Below are 19031 nucleotides of genomic sequence, written 5' to 3' on the forward strand. Positions count from 1 at the left end.
TTTTATTGACATATTTTATTGACATATTTGATGGACATATTTTGACATATTTTGGCATATTTGATGGACATATTTTGACATATTTTATTGACGTATTTTGGCATATTTTGTTGACATATTTTGACTAATTTTATTGACATATTTTGACTAATTTTATTGACATATTTTGACATATTTGATTGACATATTTTAGGCATATGTGATAGATATATTTTGGCATATATGATGGACATATTTTAGCATTTTTGATTGACATATTGTTGTTGTTTTTTTGTGGGAGAGGGGGTGGGGTGCAGATATAGACGGGCAGATAACCTGTAATAAATTAAAAAAAATAAAACAAACACAGATATATTGAAACATTAACACAAGTCAACAACAAAAGATCCATTTTTTCGCTTGTGATTGCATTGGTTTGGGGGCTGGAAGTTTTATACCCCGGTTATGATAATGCGGAGATCAAACAGATAACAAAACAGAAGCCATTACTGTTTAATGTGTGCGTCAAAGAACAAGCCGACATATTTGATTGACAGGACATGCTACAAGTCGATTGGACGGTTTAGCTTGGTGTTAATTTAATGAAGTGGGCGGAGCTTGTGACGTCACTTTTCACCGCCTTTAATTCAAATTTGAATACTTTCACAAGCAAGCTGCGTTCATTTACGTCACCTGACTTGGAATGCTGCCAAGAATGTTGTAAGGAGAATTCGCATCAAGTGATGAATATTCACAGTGTCCTAATAACCCGCACGTGCATTTCATGCCGTGGTACGATAAATACAGCGAGTTTAAGGTGAAATATCATTCTACTTGGAAATCATCTAGGAATTTACTTGGCAGTAACAGTGATTTTTCCTACTTTAAATTTTTTTTTATGTTTTGGTTCGGAGTTGAAATACGAAAAAAGAAAAACCGTGTATATTATCGCGATTTTCTTGCCTGAGTTTGTTTATTATTGGTGTGTTTATGACGTGTTACAACATTTATATATATACTTCGCGCGATTTTTATTATTCTTTTATTATATTTCATACCAATATATATATTTTTAAGTGTGTGCGTGTGCAGTGATCATTTAGAAGATTAATTTAAGATTTACTTACCTTGTTACCTTTTTTCGGCTTCTTGTGGGCTCGAACCCGCAGCGCAGTATTCTTTGACGAACGAACACGTTAACCGATTGAGCCAGCGCACTTGGCTGAAGGATTGTGAAAATTTTAAGTCTATATCGAAGAAAACACCAGTATTACACTAAGAATGAGGGATAAGGTTTACTCAAAAAACAGTCGTACGTGCATCGCACGCAGTCGTACGTGCATCTCACGTTAGCTTAGTAAGCAAGACTGCGGTCTGGGTCGAAAAAATGGGAAGATTCCTTTCGCAAGCATTTTCATTAAATTTTGATTTTCAAGAAAATAGCCAACCATTTAAGGTCTAATTGGCTGGTGAAACCACTATATGTGCACGACTCCATAGACTAGTGGGATGGAGCGCTACTGGCGTTTATTTTTGTCATGTGTGTTATTAAGGGGCGAGGGTTCGATTCCCAACTCGCGTTTTTTTTTTTCTTTTTTTTTTTGCTTTTCAGTTAGCGGAAACTACGTCTGTGGTTACTAGAAAGTAGGTCGTCCGTGCATCTCATCATAGCTTAATTGGCTAGGATGGGGGGGACGCTTTTTAGATGATATTAAAGTCGTGGGTTGGATATGGTCTCTAAGGTTGGGTTTACTTGTAAGGAAGAAGCACGTGCAAGTCACAGTAGCTCAGTCGACTCGACAGCTGGTTGACAGAGCTAATTGTTAGGTCGAGGGTTCGAATCTCATGACGAAAATTGTTTTTTTTTATTAAATATTCAGTAAAGATTAGAACTACATAGTCAAATAATCCTGTCAACTGTTCGTCGCTGTGGCTCAGTGGATAGAGAGGCCGATCGCAATGATCAAGATCCCGGGTTCAAAACCCGGTGAGAGCAAACCGATATTATTTTGTATTTACTTTACTCTCTGCTACTAGAGCTATATAGATAAATTAGAGGAACTTTCTCATCGTCTCCGTAGCACAATGGATAAAGTGTCCAGTCCATGAAACCAAAGGCACGGGTTCGATTCTCGACTGGAGCAAGAGCAAGTCTGATATTTTGACAATTTCACAATAAAGTTTACATATAAAAAGGCTTATTTCTTCGGTGTTTGTTGTGTCCGTCGTAGCCCTGTGGTTAGAGCAGCAGCCTGAGACCATGACGAACCTGGATCGAATCTCGTTGAGGCCAACAATAAAAAAAATTATTTTGAACTTATTAGATCTTCAAAATCATTTAAAAGAGCTTAAATTTCGTGGTTTGGTAACGGGTCTCTATGGCCTAGATGGATGGATGGTGGACTTGGGCTAGAACTCTGTTTCGACGGCGAGGGTTCGAGCCCAGGTAAATCTCCAGAGGCTTTTAGTCACTGTCTCATGTTCTCTCTCTCATTCTAATATGAGAGACCTGAGTTCTCTAGAGGTAAGATGTCAGTTGACACGTTGGGCCTGCCGCAGGCAAGACACTACCAATAGATAGAACGAGGGGCAAAGCAGAAGAACGAGAGACAAGGAGGGGAGCCGAGGGGCAAACAGGTGCCCGGGACCCTCCAAGATTCTAAAAGGAGAGAGGAAGATACTTACTATTTTACTACTATAGTAGGCTGTGACTTTGAACTTTAAATATTACTTACGAACACTTGTTTAAATCCCACCTATTTTGGCCGTGGTCGTAGAGTTGTTCATCCCTCCCTACGTTTTTCTATCATTCAAACGTCCCGGGTTCGATTCCCACTCAAACCCAACTTTCGGTTTTAAAGTATTTTTAACGTCCAAAGCAGATTCTAGTGGTTTTGAGTGCCCACTATGGAAAATCTTTCATATCTGGATTTCCCCGTGGGATTCGAACCCACCTAAATTTCTAGAGGATGTTAGTCCATACTATGGATGCCGTTATTACAACCGTGTTCTCCCGACGCTCTACCACTGAGCCATCCAGTCGAACACAAACTTGGAATTTTTATCCATTATAACTGTAACCTTAATTAACCCTAGTATAAAAATTCACAGGGTACATTCTCTATATGGGAATCGAACCCTCGACTTCTACCTCGCCAGACCAGCGCTCTAACCACTCGAGCTACCTAGCCTGATGCACCATGCAGTCAATAAACATACATAACTATCGCCCATGAGGGAAATACGACGAGAAAAATACAGGCGGCTTCCACCGGGATTCGAACCCTCAACCTTCACATCGTAAAAGCCTACTTTACACCGCTCTAACCACTCGCCCACCACGACTACAGTAAGAGAGGGTGTTTAGCAAGTGCCCAATCCTGGACTAATACCATCTTGTTGCTTTGGAAAGAGGTCGGAATAACGAGTTTATCTCGAGAATAGAATTTTTCCAAGCGACGGTCGACCTAATTTTATTTTTGTGTTGGGCCAGTGAACGCATGGGGCCACTAGAAGGTGTAGTTTTATAAAAAAAAAAATTGTAACATGTCAGTACTCACTCTGGGATTCGAACCCACGGCCAAAAGATAGAGAGAGAGATCAACAGTCTAACCGACTGAGCTATCGCAAAAAGCACGTGCAAAGTGTTCACCAGTTGACCCAGCCCGAGTAGACTCTAACATCCAGTCTCTTGGACTAACCAGTCTACTTTTTGATGACTGCTCTTTGTACAAATCAAACCATATAACCTTTAAGTCGACAAGCAGTATTCAGTCAAGTGCGATGGCTCGATCGGTAAAACAGTTCGTCCGCCATCGCTGTCCAGCTATACGAGTTCGAGACCACAAGGTATGAAGAAAAATTGAAGGTAAGAGTATATCATTAATCATATAGTATTTGTATTAAATTCTCTACACTATGCACGCACAAAACCTCAACATACACAATAGAAACAAAGGCCAAGGCCAAAACCCACATAGATAAAATTCAAAAAGGCAATTTCAAATGATGGTTCACATATTAATCACCACGACCATTGGCGAAAATTACCAAATACTAATTTTTTTTTCATAAAATATTTAGAGTACAAAAGCAAAAATTCAAAGACTTGGAGGAATAAAAAAAATTGCAATAAAATTAATGTAAAAAAAAAAATTTTTTGAACCATTCCGCGTTACAACTAGTTAACTGTGGTCTGACTGAAGGAGTATTAAATGTAGTTACTTCCCTTTGACCATCATTCTTTAGATAGCCCTTTCAACGCATTGAGAGTTTACTCAATGGAATTGCTTGTCTTTTCTAGAGGCAATACATGTGAGGAGGGTGGGGGAACCCAGCCAAAACAGCAGTGTCAATTGCGGCAAGCTCTAGGGGGAAATCAAGCCAAAACAGCAGTGTCAATTGCGGCAAGCACTAGGGGGAAATCAAGCCAAAACAACAGTGTCAATTGCGGCAAGCACTAAGGGGGGAATCTTGCCAAAACAACAGTGGCAATTTGCGGCAAGCACTAGGGGGAAATCCAGCCAAAACCTATGGCGAGCACTAGGGGGAAATCAAGCCAAAACAAGTGTGTCAAATATGGCGAACACTAGGGGGGAAAACTTGCCAAAACTGTCAATTGCGGCAAGCACCAGGGGGAAATACAGCCAAAATAACATAGTCAAAAATGATGCTTGTATTTTTATTGAACATACAATTCTATAGAAAGTTAATTCCAAATATAATGAAATTTAATACAAAAATATTTACCGGATGTGTTAACATTACATGGTTCAGGCACCCAAAACTATTCTTATAGTGGGATTAGGTGTTCTGAAAAGGTAAGCTTACTTGCATAGAAGGCATAGGGGCCATGTCTTCACACACAATCACATTACTGTGAAATATTTTCAACCATGTGAACACTCTGAAACAGAGAACTCCCTCATGTGGAGTCCCTAAAACTGACGCTAACTTGACAAACACAACCAGAGAGTGCCCCCAAGTCTTCTGGCTTGAATTTTCTAGCTAGCATCATATTTTAAGTGATATTAACATACATCATCAACCATGTGGACTCTCTGAACATGTTACCAGGTTGAAGCACCTAGTTGTAGAGTGGCATCAGGTGTTCTAGAAGAGTAAACTTGCCTAACAAACCATATAAACTCAAAAGTATATGAACTAATGCTATGAAAGTAATCTTAATTTCATGAAGGATATATTGTTACCTAAATATATGCAAGATATTTCAGCCATCTGTAACACTTTTTAAAAGTAAAATCACATGTCCAGTTGCACAAAATAAAAGGGGAACTTGATGTTAGATTTGAATTCTGAAAAGTGGTACAGATAGCTGAAATGCAGTTCTATCAGCTGGTAAAGTAAATATTTAGAAGACTATACAGACAGCTGAAATTAAGCTCTATCAGCTGGTAAAGTAAATATTTAGAAGACTATACAGACAGCTGAAATTAAGCTCTATCAGCTGGTAAAGTAAATATTCAGATGACTATACTGACAGCTGAAATGCAGCTTTATCAGCTGGTAAAGTAAATATTCAGATGACTATACAGACAGCTGAAATGCAGCTTTATCAGCTGGTAAAGTAAATATCTAGAAGACTATACAGACAGCTGAAATTGAGCTCTATCAGCTGGTAAAGTAAATATCTAGATGACTATACAGACAGCTGAAATGCAGCTTTATCAGCTGGTAAAGTAAATATCTAGAAGACTATACAGACAGCTGAAATGACTATACAGACAGCTGAAATGCAGCTCTATCAGCTGGTAAAGTAAATATTTAGACAACTATACAGACAGCTGAACTGCAGCTTTATCAGCTGGTAAAGTAAATATCTAGATGACTATACAGACAGCTGAAATGCAGCTTTATCAGCTGGTAAAGTAAATATCTAGAAGACTATACAGACAGCTGAAATGCAGCTCTATCAGCTGGTAAAGTAAATTTTTAGACAACTATACAGACAGCTGAAATGCAGCTTTATCAGCTGGTAAAGTAAATATTTAGATGACTATACAGACAGCTGAAATGCAGCTCTATCAGCTGGTAAAGTAAATATCAAGATGACTATACAGACAGCTGAAATTGAGCTCTATCAGCTGGTAAAGTAAATATCTAGAAGACTATACAGACAGCTGAAATGCAGCTCTATCAGCTGATAAAGTAAATATTAAGATGACTATACAGACAGCTGAAATTAAGCTCTATCAGCTGGTAAAGTAAATTTTCAGATGACTATACAGACAGCTGAAATGCAGCTTTATCAGCTGGTAAAGTAAATATTTAGATGACTATACAGACAGCTGAAATCGAGCTCTATCAGCTGGTAACATGACAATATAATATTATGTTTTTAAATATAAATAAAATTAATATATTAAGTTCCTATCAATATAAAATATAATTGCGTAGCTATATTTACAAATTTTGGACAATTTTGGCAGGATAAGTACACAAATGGCTTAAAGGCAGCTTCAAAATAAAAAAATCATGACTCCCATTGTACACAAATATATCAATTTTGTTTCCACTTTAACTATGTTTTTGTATGTGATTTGTTGAATTAAAAATACCCAAATCAAATACACTCTGTCTAGTTCGTAAAAACTTTGTATATGCGTTGCTAGGTAGAAACAGGGCCAATATCTTGGCTAAGGGATTGTAAAAAGGTTTTCTAAATTGTTCATGTGTATCTGGGACACTGATAGCATTGATTTCCACCATTCCAGTTTTCAATCAGACGTCTGTTGTTCCTGCAATTCCACTAAGACTAAATGTTGTATGACATCAACATCGCAAAGTTCCTTAGATATCAACAGCAGATGGTGACGCCATAAAATGCTTAGTTTTCGTGGAATTGCAGGAACCACAGATCTGATTGACTTGGATTGATTGATGCTATCAGTGTCCCTGATACACATAAAAAAATGTAGAAAATCTTTTTACAATCTCTTTAAAAAACAACTCATGATGACTCCAAAGTGTGTTCCCTTCTTCAGAAATTTTGGTATACACTTGTGCTCTACCACTGTTTTCGGTTTGGAAGATTATTTTCCAGAATGTCATGGAACCAGAAGTCCTAAATAATGGTAAAAAAATTCCCCTTGCATCGTTAGAAATATTCAGTGGAAGTATCGTCTAAAACTAAACTTTTCTGCATTATTTTAGATAAATTGTCCTCATCTTCTGTTGACGTGTCATCTGTTTTTATGAACATGGCCGGACTGCCATCTGGTAGATCATCCCGATTATCACAGGCTGTGTTTCCAGTAAATTCTGCAAAAAAAATTGCAAGGCATTACCAAAAAATATTGGGTAATGCCAAAGAAAGACACAGTTTGTATTTCCCAAACATTAAAGATCCCTCGACAGTTGGAAATCGAAAAATCGAGTAGGCTTATAATGGAGATGTCCACAAAATTTCAGTAAACATAAAAGGATTTTGCCTTTGCCCCGTTGAAGCTAACCAGTTTCAATCCAAGTAAAATACTTACCACAATTAGGCAGGACCTCTTCCCAAATATAGTTGTTTACATCAATTTCTTGATTGACCCATGCGTTCTCTTCAAGGTCATTAATAGTTGCTCGACAACGAGGGTCCGTGTGCAGCATCCACGAAATCAAAAACATCAGAGCTGAAACATAGTCAATTCATCATGTCAAAACTTGTTCAAATTTGAAACAAAATAAAATGGATTAGTTTTTCTTGTTTTCCAGGTACAGTTTAGACTAACGAAGGCAACGCCATGCAGTGTTCAATGAGGAACATTTAGCCAAGACAGTAGCATTAGTCTACTCTTTTTCGATTTCCAACTGTCGAGGGATCTTTAACATGCACAGCCTGTAGCACACCAGTTCCTATCTGAACGTCTACCAGCTGGTCCTTGATCAAACCTCTTGGCATTGATCTTTCCCAGATTATCTGTACCCATTTACAGCTGGGTTGACTGGAATAATGAGGAAAGATGACTTATTCAAGGTCACTTTCAAACTCTGACTGAGATTAGAACCCTGACCACCATTTGTAAAGTGTAACCATGGAAACGACCTACCATTAGACTGTTGGCAAGGTGGGTTAAGAATACCAGCTATGGTCTCATCCACATCAAAAAATGGATTCTCTCCAAAAACTAAGGTGTAGAGAGTTACTCCCATAGACCAAATTTCTAGTTCTGGTCCCCTATATCTGAAAAGAAACAAAATTTTCTGTTTGAACAAATGGACATAGGCAATACCATGCAGTGTGCAACGAGGGAAATTTTGTCAGGATTCTCTCCAAATACTAAGTTATATAGAGTCACTCCCATAGATCAAATTTCTAGCTCTGGACTTCTATAGGTTCGCAATGTAGTTTTACATCAAGTTGAATTAATGAAGATGGGCAAAACCATGCAGTGTGCAATGAGGGAACTATTCCCCTAATATAGGTACTGTTATATCTGAAAAGAAACAGAGTTTTACATCCTTATTTTGGGCTCCAGTTTGTCTTGGCTTAGCCTTTTTGATTTCAAACTTTCCATACATTGTGCGCCAAATCTGGTAAAAATCCTGGAATTACAGGAACCGCAGATGTCTGACCGAAAATCAGAATGGTGCCTAGGGAGCCATAAGTATCTCTGATACAAGAAAAGCCAAAAATCCTATTTGAAATTCTTGGAACTAAAAACAAAAACCTACTTATTTCCACTGATTACTTCTGGACTGCAGTATTCCAAAGTTCCACAGAAAGTTCCAAAGAGTTTGCCTGGTTCCATGTAGGCGGCGGCGCCAAAGTCTATGAGTTTGATGTGGAATCGTTCGTCTAAGATTATATTTTCATCTTTAACGTCTCTATGTAGAATATTTTTGCTGTGTAGGTAAGATATACCAGCTACCATCTATAATAGCGAAAGAAAATAAAGTTTTACACCCTTCTTTTCTGAAAATACCTGGGCTAATGAAGAAACGCTATGCAGTGTTCAATCGTGTAAAGTTTTACACCCTTGTATTCTCAACCTAGTGCAGTGTACAATGGTGGACAATTTAGCAGGACTGTGGTAATAGCCAACTTTTTAACATGCACACCTTTAGCTTCTGTCGAGGCCTCTGATTGGCTGTATTCTCTAGCACACAATCCAATCAAATCACTGTATTTACAAACTTCAATGATACAAGAAAAGGTATAATGTAGTCAAGGTATAAGACCACATTCCTAATACCATGACACTGTAAACTGTCTGCAATGAGGGAAATTTTGCTTGGACAGAAGATTGTCAAGCCAGCGAGCATCTAACTCCTTGAGCTCTTTGGCTCCCCAAAAGGCTATGAGAATTTTGTTACCTGTCTGAAGATGTAGCTCGCTAAGGCTTCGTCCATCCTAGGACAGCGATCGATAAATTCAAACAGATCCATGCCTAGGCCATGCTTCTCCATCACCATTTGTACAAATAAATCATTTTCAAACACGTCTACAACCTAGCAAAAATAGAATCATCATTTTTCAGAGAGTTCATGAGGTATTATGGTTTTCCTTTCAGAGAGTTCACAACCCTTATTATGTTCATCAGAATTGTAGCCTAGTCAATTCAATATCTTTCAGAGAGTCCACACGGCTAATAAGCTTTATTTGATACTTGGGTTTGGCAACTCTGCCTCCCTTTCAGACCATCTGAAACACTTGGTTTTGATTATTTGTACCACAATTGAGTCTGGTTCAAGTTATATTTAATTCTACACAAACTGAACATTGAATATTCCTTCTGAAAAGGGACACAGTTAGCTGAAATAAACTCTGTCAGGCTAGTAAAGTTTACCTTAACAATATTAGGATGATCAAGTTTTCGTAATAAATTCACTTCTAATGGGGTTCGGCCATGTTGTTTATCAACCACCCAACTTTGTTTGTTTACTTTCTTCTTCTGGATAAACTTGACTACCACCTCAAAATAAACAAACAAAATTCAGATAAATAAACAAACTCATTCAGATAGACAAATGGTAAAAAGAATGCATTTTTTTTTCAGATAAATAACCCAAATTCAGATAAATAACCCAAAATCAGATTAAATATTCAGATAAATAGCCAAAGAATTAAGATAAATAGCCAAAGAATTAAGATAAATAGCCAAAGAATTCAGATAAATAGCCAAAAAATTCAGATAAATAGCCAAAATTCAGATAAATAGCCAAAGAATTCAGATAAATTACCAAAGGATTCAGATAAATACCTCTTTGCCATCAGAGCGATGTCTGCCTAACTTGACGAAACCGAAAGCACCTTTCCCAATGGAGGTAAGAGTTTGATAATGCTGATTGTAAGGACCTTGGTCAGGATCATACTCTGGCTCTACAGACTTCTTGGTATTTTCATTGGATTTCTCAAGCTTAGAGTCAGAGTGGGCTTTTTCCACTAGCGCCTGCAAAAGAATCAAATAAACTCAAATGAAATTTTGACGGAATAAACTGCACGGATAAACTGTGGAAGATTGTAGCACTTAACACAATAAACATCACGCATCTAGTTAGTCTACAATTCAATACAGTCCTTACCTCACCCAAACTAAGGCTAGCTAAAGACTGGTCTATAGTGCTGTTAAAACTGGAAGCTAAAGTCAGGCTGGCACAGGATCTACCTCCTTCACCAGGTTCATGAGGGTCTCTAGATATCCACATACAAAACATACTGCTTCCATCTCCTAGCTCTACTCTTTTTATCTGAAAGATCACTCCTGAAAAATTACAATTTTGATTCTTAGGCTTTATCCAAGTCAGTCCTTCAACCTACATCACTGACAGGGAGAAACCGGGTTGAAAAATCTGAAGTTATTATCTCACCCTGCTGGGATTGAACCCTGGACCTTCAGGTTAATGAGCAAGCATCTAACTCACTGAGCCACCGCGGCTCCTAGTGTCAGTAGTAGAAACTGGGTTGAAAAATCCAAAGGTATCTTCTCAACCTATGCTAGGATTGAACCCTGGACCGTCAGGTTAACAAGCAAGCGTCTAACTCACTAAGCCACCGCGGCTCCCAATATCAGTAGAAATTGGGTTGAAAAATCCAAAGGTATCTTCTCAACCTATGCCAGGATTGAACCCTGGACCTTCAGGTTAGAGAACAAACGTCAAGCATCAATTTCAGAGAGTCCACATAAATAATAACGGAATTTCGATGATACTTACCAAGCGATGAACCATCAGCATGCTGAGCTTGACCAGAGAAGCTTAAAAGCTCAGGTCTATCTGTCACAAGCTTATCTAACAAGTTGGTTTGAGTTCCAGTGGTCGTTTCATGAAGATTTAACTTGGGTACGTGCTTTAACGAAGGCTGCGTATCATCGGAAGAATGTCCTGAACTCAAACGACACGAATGTGCGTCGGAACTTTCACGACTGAAGTAACTGGATTCGTCATCAATTTGTGTATCACTATTAAGGAACTGACTGTCCAAACGTTTGGAAAAGAGCGGCAGAAAGCACGACACATTTTCGTCCAAAAATTGTCCAGAAGTGTCCGAGCTGCTCGAACTGTTGTCAAACTTATCCAGTATTTTTTTCCGTGTCATCGTCACTCTCAAGTCCGCTAACGTCTTTTTAATGTCCTTTCGACCATGACTAATGTCACTTTGTGCCACGAAACTAGATTCCACATCGCCATGGATACCATCATCCGAGCTTTCACAAGACACTTCGGAAGTTTCCACCAAACTACTGTCATTTCCTGACGAGTCAAATTCCGGCATTGATGCATTGGCAGTGACTAAGTTCGTGGATTGAACACTTCCCGACTGGTCGGATATTTCCACTACCTCCGGGTGACTCTCCACGCTTAAGATTTGAACACTGCTTGATTCTGATTGGCTGGTGGAATCGTCTATGGTTACGTAATGCAGCGATGTATCTGTTTCATTCGTATCGTCCAAAATAATATAATCTTCTTCCTTCAAACTTGATTGTTTTTCAGGCCTGAAAGGAAATTTAAAAGGGATACAGTCATCTTCTAAGACTTTTATTTCAGCCATCTGTATCACTTTTCATAATTAAAACTTGTATCGAAGATACTTTTGGAGAGTCTACATGGACTCTTTGTCATCTTGGTATCCCTTTCAGAGAGTCCACAAATCTAACAATATTTATGTGGTAGTTGCTATGGATACTTACACTCCTAGCTGCATCTCCTCCGGTCTGACGGGTGTGGATGTTTTAGCAGAATGTAGGCGTATTTTATCAATTGGTGTTTTACTCAGTAAGGAACTGGGAAAGTCATTGGGAGCACCATCTCCTGAAAACGATGTTCAAATTGTGGAATGAATAAAAACATGAAACGAAGTAATTTTAAAGATGGGTTCCCTTATTTTTATTTATGAAAATGAAAATGCTAATACTTATATGAATAGAAAGTAGAGGTGTTCTAATGACTTGGAAAAATACCAGTTTGTCTCACATGTCCATAATTAATTCATAATTAGCTAAATTAGAAGAGAATTACCAGCAGAATTCCAGTGACCGATCAAGAAAGGTTAAAAAGTCTTTTTTTGTTTATCCAGACTGTACATACATGTACATTTATGATTGGTTAAAACTCTTAATTATATGCAATAAGAACATAATGATATGATTAAGAATACATGATAATTCATTAGAAACACCAATTAATCAAATAGTTTGCTTAATTTGACTTTAAAATGGTGGAAATTATTTCAGGGTGTAAAACTCTAGGTTACCTTGACCTCTAGAGGGTATAGGGATATATTCCTCATCAACTGGCGGAAGAGCTATTCCATCATCAACTATATCTAAGATCTCGTAAAAATCTGGAATCAAAGTCGCAATATCCTGGAAACAAAACAAATTTCATTAAAATCAGAAAAAAACTGTAGTCTCTATTGTGTTCACAAACAAATTTTGACCTGTTTTTACTTTGGCCACTCAAATATAGTTACCTTGCCGACAATTTCGTCTTTTTTAAACCCGAACAGCATTCGAGCGAAAGTATCGTTGACACTGTGTATTAAACCATTTGGACGGAAACAGATCATACCACTAATATTAGCAAATACCCAAATAATACCATAGAATACTGCTTCTTCTGTTTCTGTAATATAGAATATTCATGCAGTTATTACTCCTGGTCAGTGAGTTTCGTTACTTTGCTTCAAGATTCTTTTCAATTCAATTTCAAAAACTAAAACAAGCGTACTCCTAACTGTATAACTACCACAGCCCCCTTTTTGGCAGAGGTTCTATAGCACAGTTGGTTTGTTTGCGTGATTGTGTTGAACAATGGTGGTCGTGGGTTCCAATCTTGGTCAGTCTAGTGATCTTAGATAAGTCAGCTTTCCTAACTCATTAATCCAGTCAACCCAGCTATAAATGGGTACAGATAATCCAGGAAAGATCAATACCAAGAGGTTTGTCCAAGGACCAGCTGGTAGAAAAGATCCTCATTATTCCAGTCAACCCAGCTGTAAATGGGTACAGATAATCCAGGAAAGATCAATGCCAAGAGGTTTGGTCAAGGACCAGCTGGTAGACATGATCCTCATTATTCCAGTCAACCCAGCTGTAAATGGGAACAGATAATCCAGGAAAGATCAATAGCAAGAGGTTTGGTCAAGGACCAGCTGGTAGAAAGGATCCTTGTGAACCTAAGTTGTTATCCTTGTAAAATATAGTTGTTTCTACACGGCACATCAAAATAAAAACATACCTCTCTCATTTGGAGGTATCACATTTTTCATTTCCTGCGACGTTCGAATTTGAATACTGAGAGGGAAGGAGGCGCCATCTTTGGTTCTTCCTGTGGCAGTTTGCTTCTTGATTTCCTGAAAATACAAAAACAAAACGTCTAAATTCTTCTGAATTTCATGGAACCATTACAAAGGTACGTAACACAACAAAAGTGCTTAATGAAGTCAAGGTATAAGACAGAGTTTATCAATAGATCTGTAAGTATCAGAAATCGAAGAATTACCAACCTTTGGCAAGATGGATTCTGTGGCAGGATATTTTAATTTAGGAATAAGTTTACTCATCTCTTGACCGCATAGCTCATCTGGTGTGCTGAACCCGTGCAGCATAGCTAGCTGTTCATCACACGACAAGATTCTTCCCTAGAAAACAGAAATAGATGAATATACTTTTGGACATTTGGAGTTTTACATCCAACTTTTCAGAAAATGAAATGAATGGAGTTTTACGTCCTACTTTTCTGCACCATGTGGGCTAATGAAGACAGACAACGCCATGCAGTGTGCAATAAAGGAAAATTTGCCAGGACACCTGCATTAGCTTACGCTTTTTCAATTTCCAACTGGCGAGGGATCTTTAATGTGCACAGCCTGTAGCACACAGAGCCTCGGTTTAATGTCCCATCCAAACGACCAGACGCTTTCAGTCTTTCAGTTGAAACAACATACCTCTTTGGTAAAAGAAACCGTTCCAACCGTTCTGTTAACCGGTTCCATAACACACAGGCATCTTGGAACCGTTTCAGTGTCACTATCTGTACAGTCTAGTTTCTTAATCCATAATGAAACTGGTATGATCATTCCATCACTATCACTTATATCAACCTGAAATTAGCACCACAATACAGATACAGTCTTCATGATTTGATTTCCCAGCTGATACAGATCAAATTTATATATAATGATATAGTAATAGTCACTTGTATCAACCTGAATTTAGTCCACATGAAAACACAGCTTTGGTTCTAAAGGATCCTTTCTATCAGCTGGTCCTTGACCAAACCTCTTGGCATTGATCTTTCCCAGATTATCTGTACCCATTTACAGCTGGGTTGACTGGAATAATGAGGACCCTTTCTACCAGCTGGTCCTTGACCAAACCTCTTGGCATTGATCTTTCCCAGATTATCTGTACCCATTTACAGCTGGGTTGACTGGAATAATGAGGATCCTTTCTACCAGCTGGTCCTTGATCAAACCTTTTGGCATTGATTTTTCCCAGATTATCCGTACCCATTTACAGCTGGGTTGACTGGAATAATGAGGATCCTTTCTACCAGCTGGTCCTTGATCAAACCTTTTGGCATTGATTTTTCCCAGATTATCCGTACCCATTTACAGCTGGGTTGACTGGAATAATGAGGATCCTTTCTACCAGCTGGTCCTTGATCAAACCTTTTGGCATTGATTTTTCCCAGATTATCCGTACCCATTTACAGCTGGGTTGACTGGAATAATGAGGATCCTTTCTATCAGCTGGTCCTTGACCAAACCTCTTGGTATTGATCTTTCCCAGATTATCTGTACCCATTTACAGCTGGGTTGACTGGAATAATAAGGATCCTTTCTACCAGCTGGTCCTTGACCAAACCTCTTGACATTGATCTCTAGCAGATGATTGGTACCCATTGGATCATTTTCTTGCTACGGATAATTTTGAATACCTCAGTCAGCACAGGGAATAAATAAGGAAACATAATTTCCAACTCACCACTTTTCCAGAAACTTCTAAGATCTGTCCACTGGTTTCTAAATGGGACTCGGATATAAAAAGTTGATCCAATGATTTAAGCTGTATCATATCTCTTAAATTTAAACCAATCAGCTGGCTCTGATCGTAACTGAATAAGGTACAAGCCATTTCATTGGCTACCAATATCTGCAACGAAAATGGGTGAAATTTTTACAAATGAAAGAAAGAAACAACTATATTTTACAAGGATAATAACTTAGGTTCACAAAGGATCCTTTCTACCAGCTGGTCCTTGACTTAACCTCTTGGCATTGATCTTTCCTAGATTATCTGTACCCATTTGGGTTGATTGGAATTATGACTTATTCAAGGTCTCCAGCTCAAAGTCGAAATTTGAGCCTTCAAATCCATGTGTGTCTAGAATTATCCATGTTTGAAAGTTAAAATGATGAGTCGTCTTTTCTTGAGACACTGTGATATATAGAAAAGACATCTATAGAAATAGTGATAATTCCTAGTTTGAGATATTTTTAAAGGAATTATGTGATTTTCGTACATTTCTAGTATTTCTGAAGACTATTTACATATATTCAAGACTCAAATCAACCCGTCAAAAAAGGTATGAAGCCTGACTTACCTCTGATGTTTTGGCATTGATGGTACAGATAGCTTTGTTAGGGTTACGGACAGCTTGAGGGAAGGCATGTCCAGTCTGACCACCACCTATATAGTTATAGAATGACCAGCTTTCATTGAGGGACACTTCAGGAAGGTTGTCTGTCACCGAGAAAGAGCCCTTACAAAATCCTGGTGAAAAACTCACATCATTGAACCCATCACCTGCAAACAATGAAAGAAATTTTATCAAATTTGAACCAATCCTTTTTCAGATATTTTTTATATGAGCAATTTTTAGATTTTTGATGAACCATGTTATAATTTTCAATTCATCCTCTTACACCATTTTAGTCATTTTAAACAGCACTATGCAGTATGCAATGAGGTAAATTTTGCCAAATAACACATCTAACTCTTGGTATACTTACAATCGAATTGTTCTACAGTTGGTGTAGTAACATCTAATGGCCCAGGCCTAATTTTCGATTTGGCCACTTTCGGAAACGATTGGTTTAGCTCAAACGAAGCCTCGTTTTCAACCACCAATCCCAGTTGCTCGGCTCTGTTGACTTTTGATTTGCAATCACGTATACAGTCTAATGGCGAAGGGTAGGAAGGTGATCCAAATCCTTGCTTTTTGTTCAAAAAAATGTCTTTGGCCATGTTGGATTTTCTTTTATCTGCTTTCTGAAATGAAGACAGTATAAAAATTAACACTCAAAAGCAAAAGTAGCTTGCTAATTTTCAGGTAATATTTGCACATGCTGTCCAAGATTAGAGCCCATGATCACCATTTGTTCGGCATCACCAAGCAAATGTCATCAGGAAAAGTAAAAGTGGTATTTAAATCAATTTTCAGGTTAAATTTGAACACGCTGTCCAAGATAAGAACCATGATCACCATTTGTTCAGCATTACCATGACATCATGTAATGTTTACAACACCCTAACTGACTGTGCTACAGCCTGCCTCAGAATAGAGAAATGACTCTAATAATCCTGACAATGTCAAAGACAGAAAAACAATTTGGAATAAAAATCCTCAAAGTTCCAAAGGCAGAAAGTGAAAATTACTGTCAGTCCCAACATATCAAGATCCAATTTGGAATCACAGACAATGTACAAGATTCCTGATAATTCCAACTTGGCATCGTAGAGAAAATGGTAAAAATGCTGATTGTTTAGTTCCAAAATATAGAAATAAAAGCCTGACATGGTCAAAAAAGGAAATTACTTTCAGTTCCAACAAAGCATGTTCCAATTAGGAATCACAGACAATGTAAATTCCTGACAATTCCACTATGGCATCAGATAGAAAATGGTAAATAAGACTGATTGTTTAGTGACAACGTAGCAACAATAAAACTCAATAAAATGTCTCTCTTATGACATAATGCTCTTATGCTAACACAGGAAGAGTTATTATAAACATCAATAGAATTGTCTGCTAGCAATCTGGAATCACAGAATGACATTCCAGAATGAGTTCTTCAATAAGCATTATTGATTGGTTAGAAGAAAAATTGCAGCCAATCAGAGGTGAGGGTTAAAATTCTCTTTTAAGATTACTCATGAAAGAGAAATCTGAAAAATAATTTTCAACACTGAGTTTCAATACAATTTTGGAATTGAAATCGACTAAATTGATTGGTTAGAATTTTATAGCCAACCAATCAAAAGCAAGCATTGACCCACCAAGAATTGATTGATTTTTTATGACAGTAAAAGGGAAATGAGATGTAATTTGTTTATGTGGTTGCTAAGGACAACATATTAATGTTTGATGAATCAATTTACTATAATGAAATCCGGATTAAAAATTAAAAGGGATACAGGTGTCTAAATTTTCACTTGGCCAGCATTAGTGTTAGTGCCGTTCTAAAACACTTAGCCACTTCAGTTAGGGTCTAACGACAGCCCTCTTAAATGTTCCTCCAATTAACCTTTTGACCTAAACTGATAAACATAGCATGACCAAATGCCAACGCTGGAGAGGTTAGAAATTTGATTGGTTAAAACAGAAAATAAGGTCATATTTTTGCTTTTAGAGTTTTGGATTTAAACCTATGTACTGGTACCAAACTTGAATAGAACTAATGGATTAAGTTAAGTTTACCTGATTGAGTACTGGTGTAGAGAAGCTGATGTTTTTGTAACTGTGATCACCAGAAGGAGTTATCTTCCCTGCTGAAGGAAAACTTCGTCTCTGTTGTATCATTATATCTGTCTTTCTTGTGTCATTTGACATCATTTTCTAAAAAATTTTGAACTCTTATTAATATTCATTCAGATTAGGCCGTGAACTGCTGCAACTGTGCAAGGTCATGGAGTTTGCAATGAGGGAAATTTTGCCAGGATAGTGGTGTCACCTAATGGACAGTGATGGCATCTGACAATTCAATTCAAATGCTGTTCAAAGTAGGCCTTGTTGTGGATTCGTTTTTGAATTCGACGTTTAAATTAAAATTTTGACATTTGATTTGAGTCTAGTTTTCAATTATTAACCAGCAGAATTACGCTGTATTGGCAAAATTTTCAAAAAACTACGAAAAACTTGACAACTGGTGACAATTCCTAGAATGCAGGGGCGTTCAGGAAATATAGAACACATTAAAACGCTTACCAATCTCCAGAAAACAATTTTTCAGTTTAATTTATCCGCCATTACTCAAATTATATGCGTGCGCATCATCAGGTCAAGGTCATACAAAGGGCTGCTGTACTAGAAAAATGCACCAAACTAGACCGAAATTGAACATAATATATGAACAATTTACAAAATGTACCTTAAAAGACCGAAATAAAACATAATTACATTGACAAATAGACTTTATTCATGCAGCACGACTTTTTTAATAGTTAAAATACCCTTTTTCCATTTTGGTAATTAATTTTCTCGCATTTTCACAAACTAAGGCACGAAATTAAATGCATTCGATGGGGGACATCCATTGAGGAAAATGGCAAAACATTGTCATCCAAATCTTTCAAGATCTCACAAAATGGCAACAA

At 37.6% G+C, this 19031-nt stretch overlaps 1 protein-coding gene across 1 annotated transcript; it reads right to left on the reverse strand.

The window, feature by feature from the left end:
- Positions 1-7446: 7446 nt before the first annotated feature.
- On the reverse strand, positions 7447-10683 carry LOTGIDRAFT_130545 (hypothetical protein; the record flags this gene model as incomplete). Its single annotated transcript, XM_009065795.1, has 7 exons — positions 7447-7619; positions 8037-8170; positions 8662-8861; positions 9304-9438; positions 9777-9902; positions 10191-10346; positions 10504-10683. Coding segments are annotated over 7 exons (1104 nt in total), but the record flags the coding sequence as incomplete, so codon positions are not given.
- Between the last annotated feature and the right edge of the window lie 8348 nt (positions 10684-19031).

The sequence above is a fragment of the Lottia gigantea genome (genome assembly GCF_000327385.1).
Source record: "Lottia gigantea unplaced genomic scaffold LOTGIsca_70, whole genome shotgun sequence".
Taxonomy (NCBI): domain Eukaryota; kingdom Metazoa; phylum Mollusca; class Gastropoda; family Lottiidae; genus Lottia; species Lottia gigantea.